This window comes from Nematolebias whitei, chromosome 15 (genome assembly GCF_014905685.2).
Source record: "Nematolebias whitei isolate Nwh7 chromosome 15, NemWhi1, whole genome shotgun sequence".
Lineage (NCBI taxonomy): Eukaryota > Metazoa > Chordata > Actinopteri > Cyprinodontiformes > Rivulidae > Nematolebias > Nematolebias whitei.
Genome location: NC_056512.1, coordinates 15,764,718 through 15,772,429, shown reverse-complemented (window position 1 = coordinate 15,772,429; position 7,712 = coordinate 15,764,718). Strand labels below are relative to the sequence as shown.

The window sequence follows — 7,712 nt, the reverse complement described above, 5'->3', positions numbered from 1 at the left end:
CAAAGAACAACTAGCTTTAAGCGTTAACCTTTAATTTAACTATTAAGTTGCAATGTAATCATGACAAAAAATGGAGGATTTACCTGCAGTTACCTTCATACAGATGAACATGTGGTACTTCCTGTTTATCACTGTTGTATCCAGCTGCTCATGAGGTCGGCCGCAGGGCTTTATTCATCTTTTACATTTTTCCAGACTCTGTTTAGGTTTTGGAAATGTAATAAACTATATTACATTCTTTAAACACTCAGGGTAACGCGTGTCTGAATTACGTGTTCTCCACTGATGTTTATTTTTCTGCTGATTTTTCATGAACTCACTCTGACCACAAAGTGTCTGAAATGCAAAACCCTTACAAAGGGGTGTTACTCCTGCAGGTAAGAGGCATTCACTCTGGGAAAAATTGAGGTCGCTAATTAGTCAGTTGCTGATGAGCCTGCTGGACTGATTGACAGGTGGCATCGAGGATCTGACCTGTGCAAAAAATAAAAAATCTTAGATTTTACTGGCCTGTTTAAGATTCATCATTTATTCCATATGTATTCAATGTTTTGGTGAATCTAAGGTTTCAGAACTGTGTTTCATTACAAAATCCTAATGATGAGTTCTTAATTTTTCAGGGGTGCAGAGTTAAAATTTAGGGGGGCTTGAACCCCCCCCAAAAAGTCTAAAATCACCATTGGCAGTTTCCTTGCCAATTTTTTATAGATATGTGAATGATGCTAGTAGCCTAAGTGGCAAAACATGTTGGTTACATTTAATCTGTTAATCCAACATCTACAGTGCCATCTTCTTTAGAAGCTGCTCAGAACAAATATGGTGAATCAATATAACAGTAAAAATGAGAGGAAAAATAACAATTTGTCCAAGTAAAATTATTTGTTTTTCATTAAAATCACAATATCCAACAAACTGGCCTAAATCTTATATTGTTTTTCTTATGCTTTCAGTGTGAGAATTCTTATTTTTCCACAAACAAGAGGACTCATAGGCCTAAAGTTTGTTTTTACTATCAAAATTCACATTATTTTTATTTACTCTTTGAATAACTATGGTATTTACTTTTGTCTAAATATATAAGAATATCAATAAATGTAAACCTTATAATAATCCTTTTAGCTTTATATTGTTATCCCTACTGATCACACCAACCCATGCACTTTTTTTTAAGAGCTGGTTTAGGTTGGATGCAATTTTATATTTTAATTGGAAACACTTGATGAACATGTAAATTTGTTTTTATATACAAAAAGGACATTTGTAGAGTCCACCAATGGTGGGTACAAACCCAAAACTTTCTTGGAGGCAACAAGTCCAGGAGGGAAAACCAGACATCTCTTCTCAGCGACTCTCACAAGGACAGAATATATAAACTATACATTAAAGAGACAAAGGTCTTCTCTCAGTGATACAAACTCAGAAAATCCTGTGGGAGGCTCTCAGGAAACATCCCGATCAGACGTATAAACCACATTTTTTAATGAAGAGGAGCAGTAGACGAATAAAAATGCTCCTCACCTCATCTCTAAGGCTAAACCTGACCAGTTTACAAGAGAAGCTCCTATCAAGCGCTTGTATCCAAGAGACGTCCTTTCAGTTATGGACCAGTAAATCCAGACCTTCATCTTTTGGCTCAGTTGTTTTTTTTTTTTTACCATAACCGACCTGAAGCATGCCTTCATTACTGCACGAGAATCTAATCCATCTTGTACTTCACCCTGCTGGTCTTTGTGAACAAACTCCCAAAACCCAAACTCCTGGGAAGACGAGCCAGAGGGAGCATGTCACCTTTTTCCATTTGAGAATCATGGTTGTGGACTAAAATTGATCAATGAAAAGCAGCAATGCATCAAAGCTTCATTAATTATGCCCTTAAAGTTCAGCGTATTGTTTTTGTACTACTAGTGCTTACCGTATTCTTTAGCGTATTTCTTAGTTCATATCTTAGATCATATTACTGTTTTTCTTTACATTTTATATTTTTGTTGGATGTAACTGGGACCCTGTGTACAGTTTTGTTCCATGTGGTGCAAATGACAAATAAAGAAACTTTGACTTAGAAAATCCATGAAGCCATCGTTTTATTCAGAAAAGTAATGTTATTAAACTGACAGAAAAAGTGTGCAAAGACAAATTTTAGAGATTTTAGAGATACAGTAAAAACAGGCATCTTTAGGACAAAGGCTTGACTGTGACAAAAATGAACAATTTTAGGTAAGAGAAGCTTCACAGGCTGGTTCATCACACACTCATTTAAAATATTTATTCATCTGCATGTAGAGGACTGAACTAAACTGTTTCAAACAGAGAAAACCCTTTTTATAAGCCAGGCCTAAATTAATACTCTGTGTGGACGTTTGGTGCTCCACTTCAGGCCTTTTTCTGTTTGAGCATCTCCATGTACATACGCAGCGACTTCTGGATGGACTCTTTAGTGATAAAACTGACAAAGTTTTGGATGTCAGCTTCTCTGTTAGACCTTAGTTTGTCAATCGTCGACTGCCTCATCATGGACTTGGTGATCTGCCTGGCGTGTTCTGCAAAGTGAATAAAGAAACTGTTAGCTCAGAGGCACTAAAACCGGGCTCGCCATCAAAATGCCAGGGGGTGGGGGCAGAATTTATATTAGCAGACTCTGCAAGGGCCAGTACGTTTAGTTTTATATCATGCTATATTGTTCCTCCACCTCTTCAGGCTCTCTTCCACTTGCTCCCTACACTGACATCATTGAGAAATGACAATCTGTAATTCCAGAGTTGCACACCACATTGCTGTTTGGCAGGATAGTTGTGCTTTAAATACACATCAGGTCTGGATATTGTTGGAAAACATTTGTGGAAAACAGGAAGAACAAGTAATGGCAATCTTGAGATTGTCATTCATGCTTTAATTTATTCCCGCTTGGATTATTGTACCTCATTATATAAATGTATGAGTCAACAGTGAACATTAACTACAACTGGTCCAAAACGCAGCAACCAGATTTCTTACCAAATGCAGGAAAAGAGAACACATTACTCCTGTCTTGGTTGCAACAAGGTTTTTAATCTTTTGTACTATTGTGCCTTTGGTTATTTTACTGTTAATGTGTCATGTTTTTTGAGTTGTTAATCACCTTATACGTATGATTTGAAAGAAGTTATATAATTAACATTTTTTTTCTTATTGCTTGTAGCCAGGGAAGAAAAAATGTTGAACTCCCTAAGATTCAAATACAAGTTTGACCTGGAAAAGTGTTGATAATCTCTGCTCTAAAGCGTGGTGCTAACAGTTTTCTATTACAAACATCAGTTTTAGACCTTTCACTGAAACATATTAACATCCAAACCAGCTTCTTTATCCTAAAATGTGAAAGCTTTGAGAGGTGTTTCACAATTTTCAACATTTTCACAAGCCTTACAACCCCATTAACCCCAACCTGGAGGGATGCTTAGATGCCCCATACGGTCGTCGTCAAAGAGGCAGCAGCTATGTTTACATGGACATAAATAATCGGATCAAACGGCCGTTCGGAATAAAATCGCGTCATGTAAACACCCTGTTAGGGTTATTTTTTGTTTATTCAGCGTGATCCAAAATATTTTGTGATCAGAATGAAAAGGGGGGTTTATGCCGATTCATAACCCAAACGGTGTGCATGTAAACACTTGATCAGTTCACTTTTTTCTGAACACGAAAAACTGACCTGACTGTGCATGTGCGACTTTGTTATTTCCGCCTGACTAATGCTAATAATATTAGCGTGTCGGGGAAGCAAAACGTTGGTTACGTACTGTAACCCCAGATTCTATGAGTATAGGCGCAGCCCTTTAAGGCTATCACTAGTGGGTTTATCCCTTCACGTGCAGCACTGAAAACTTTAGTCCACGCCCACCTGCTGTGTGGGCCTCACCCCCGATCCGTATAAATTATGGTAAGACCGGGCAATCGGCTCCCAAATAGCTTTTTTCTTAAGCCATTTAGGAACCAGTGAGGCCCAGAGCTTAAAGGGCTGCGCCTATACTCATAGAATCTGGGGTTACAGTACGTAACCAACGTTCTATTTTGTATAGGCTTCGCCCTTTAAGGCCATCGCTAGTGGGTTAAAGGCGAAGCAGGATGTAGTCTACGCCTCACTGGGTCCATTCAGACACAATATGAAGCGCCCGCTTGCACCAAAAAACATTTCATCACTCAGCCTTCTGTGTGCGTAATTACACGCTGCGTAATTGCGTGCTCAATGCACAGGAGCGCCCCGGAGAGGAAAGATCTCCGATGGGGAAAAAGGGACGGCTGAAACGCAGTCCTGCTGCTGAGAATGGAAAAAACAGAGGTTACGAATTGTAACCATGTAACAGAGCAGGCCAACAGCTCTTCAATATGAACTGATTAAAAACAAAATGAACTGATTAGTAACCAAATGAACTGATTGGTAACATCAGTCATGAACTGATTAGTAACAATAAAAACAGCAGTCATGAACGTGTGACTGATAATAAATGTCTCACACTGTAATTGCATGCAGTCAGATGTGAGCTTAAAACAAAATTCCATGAAACAAGTAATTATTCTGTTAGAACGTTGAGAACAGAATGAGTCATGGAGAAGTCAGAGACATCACGTAGATAGAAGCGAATAAATGAACAAGGCGATGACCAAGCGGCCGCCGTACAAATGTCCTCCACTGTCATCCCTACATGCAAAGCTGTAGAGGATGCAATCCTTCTGCTGGAATGAACTCTGATATTCTCTGGAGGATCAAGTCCTGATGCTCTGTAAGCATCAGAAATAGCCTCACACAACCAGTGTGAGAGGTGCTAAGTGGATAAAGGGTGACCTGCAGAGGTGTCCCTGTAATACACAAACAGACGCTGATGACGACGCAGTGGGGCCGTGCATGCTATATAACATGTAAGCGCGCGCACGGGACAGAAGAGGTGAGATGATGCTTCCTCCTCTGAATGGTGAGGAGGAGGATAAAACCCCTCCAAGGTTATCATTCTCAATTTAAATGAACTTGTGATGTTTTTTGGTATGAAAGCTGGATTAGGTCTCAGCACAGCTGAGCTGCCATCAGCTTGAATCCTGAGGCATGACGGGGCAGCAGAGAGCGCAGATAAATCGCTCACTCTCTTTGCTGATGTCAAAGCCAACAGCAGGGCTGTTTAAAGTGACAGGAATTTAAGTGAAACCTGACCTAAAGGCTCAAAAGGAGCTTTGATCAGAGAACGCAGAACTATCGTTAGGTCCCAATGTGGAACTAGTGGGCATGACACCGGTCTGTGTCTCCGTACACCTTTCAGGAAACGTTTCATCAGCGGGTGATTAAAAACTGTTCTGTCACCGAAGCCCTCGTGACAGGAAGAAATAGCTGCAGCATAAGTCTTAATTGTGCTGAACGCTAGATTTCTGTCCATCAGCTGTTGCAGAAAGGACAGCATGCCACCTAGTGGACATGAGATGGCCTCTACACCTTTCTCCGTGCACCAGCGCTGAAAAGCTGTCCACTTAAATATAAGGGCATAAAGGAGCATTTTTGGCCACAGGCTGTGAGCGAAGGCGTCCACTCCTAATGGTGGGTCGTCTTGTGGGCTCAGTGAGAACCATAATTGACACTGGGCGTTCTCCCGTGTGGCGGACAGATCCACTGCTGCTCAGCCGAACCTGCTCCAAATCCGAGAGATCAGTTCGGGATGGAGGCTCCAGTCTTTGTGGTGGGGACCGCCCCTCGACATGATATACGCTCCCCTGTTCAGGATGCTGGGAATGTACACTGCTCTGATGGAGAGCAGGTTTTTGTGTGTGCCCAACACAACAGCTGTTTCACGATGCGTAACAGTTGGGCTGAGCGCACACCTCCCTGATGGTTTATGTAAACTGCCGTCACTTTGTTGTCTGTGTGGATCAGAACATGCTGATCCCGCAGCAGGGGGCAAAATGTTGAGTAATTCTAGCACATTTATGTGAAGCGACATGTGGTCCAGCCACTGTGCTCCCACTGCTTGGGACAGACACATTCCTCCCAGCTTGACAGGAACGTGTCTGAAAACTGAGACATGAAACGTACGCCTGCTGATGGGAACTCCCTCTGACAGAATGAGAGGGTTTCCCCAGTGATTCAGATCAGTTCTCAAGGAGGGGGGCGCAAAGATAATCCACCTCTTCTGGCGCACAGGATCTATGCGCAGGCGGGCGAACCATCTCTGAAGGCGTCTCATATAAAGCAAGCCCAGCGGAACCACGATGTGGGCTGCTGACATTGTCCCAGGAGTCGCATAACAGGCGGAGCTGTCACTATGCTGCAGGGTTTGACACAGTGAAGCTGAGCTGACAGAGCTTCGGCTCTCAGCTGTGATAAACGGGCTCTCATTGTGGTTGAGTTTAACTCCACTTCCAGATAAACAATCATCTGGGACGGGCGAACGAACGATAAACCCACTAGTGATAGCCTTAAAGGGCGAAGCCTATATGAAATAGTACTGGTCGGTGAGCGACACAACATTTCTATTAGAAACTTTGAAAGAGCTCAAAATGATCTGCATTACCTGTAGATCAGTCAGGGTGTGCAGTAACATCTCCAACGTCATTAAAACCTGTCGCGGGTCCATTTTGGGTGCTCAGGTTTGTTTACGTTCCTCCCGGAAGTAAACCAGAAGTAGAACTTCTTCTTCTGTGGTTTTTTAAAGGAGAGTTTACCACTCTGTGCATGTCTTTACTTCTGTTCAGAACAAAGCCCGCTGCATGTAAACGCTCGTCATGAACAGATTGTGCCCATGTAAACAATACATTTGAATTATCCAATCTGAAAACATTTCAATCCGGTCAAAGAATTTTGCGCATATAAACATAGCTACTGAGGCGATGTGAAGTTTCCCACTTGATTAAACTGTTTTTGCCCTAAGGAGGTTCCATCTCATGCATAAAGCATCCCTGCTTGCAAGATTGATACTGATAATGTAATAAACATCCATAAACAGAGGGGAAATATTAGGGAATTTTGGTCAAACTTTATGGATGTTTCTAACCACTATGACTGAGAATGATAACCGCCCATGAACCATGTGTTTGGGTTAGCAGAAAGCTGGTTGAGGAGCTGAGTGAGGCTGCAGGCATGCAGCTGTTGCTCCAAGGATGCCTCCGAGTCTGTGAGCTCGTCTGAACTGATAAGAGTATAAAAATAAGCTTCACACACGACTTGTGACAGATTCTTGTGACTGGTCTTCATGTGCGTACTTCCTGTATATCTGTGTAACCTGTCCTGAAAATCTGACCTTGGAAGTAAAAACCGGTTAAAAACCCTCTCCTGCCATCAAGTGTGATTCTTTTTATTTAAGAAAATAAAGAGAGAATATTTTTCTCTAACATTTTGGTCCTTCGAGGCTGGCCCCAAAATTTAACCTCGGAACGCCAGATTTGGACCTGAAACCGTGCACGGATGAGAATTAATCTCCTGAACTGAAAGTCCTCTGGCTGGATTGCCAAATTAAATGAGGCATGGTCTGCTGGTGAGTCGAGGGAGGTGACGGAAGTCCGACCAGAGAAGTGCCACGACTCCTGGGTGAGAAGATTGTTTTATTATTTTAGGGAGGTCTGTGACCTCAACAATGTTTCAGGGAGGTCTGTGACCTCAGCACTGTTTAAGGGAGGTCTGGGACCTCAACAATGTTTCAGGGAGGTCTGGGACCACAACAATGTTTTAGGGAGGTCTGGGACCTCAACAATGTTTCAGGGAG

General features: G+C 42.1%; 1 protein-coding gene across 1 annotated transcript in view; it reads right to left on the bottom strand.

Moving 5' to 3' along the window:
* Positions 1–2,197: 2,197 nt before the first annotated feature.
* Positions 2,198–7,712, bottom strand: part of eci1 (enoyl-CoA delta isomerase 1) — a 13,555-nt gene continuing 8,040 nt past the window's right edge. Inside the window, exon 7 of the mRNA XM_037689406.1 lies at positions 2,198–2,537. Coding sequence (XP_037545334.1) covers positions 2,371–2,537 — 167 coding nt within the window. The 3' untranslated portion in view covers positions 2,198–2,370. The remainder of the gene's footprint in view (positions 2,538–7,712) is intronic.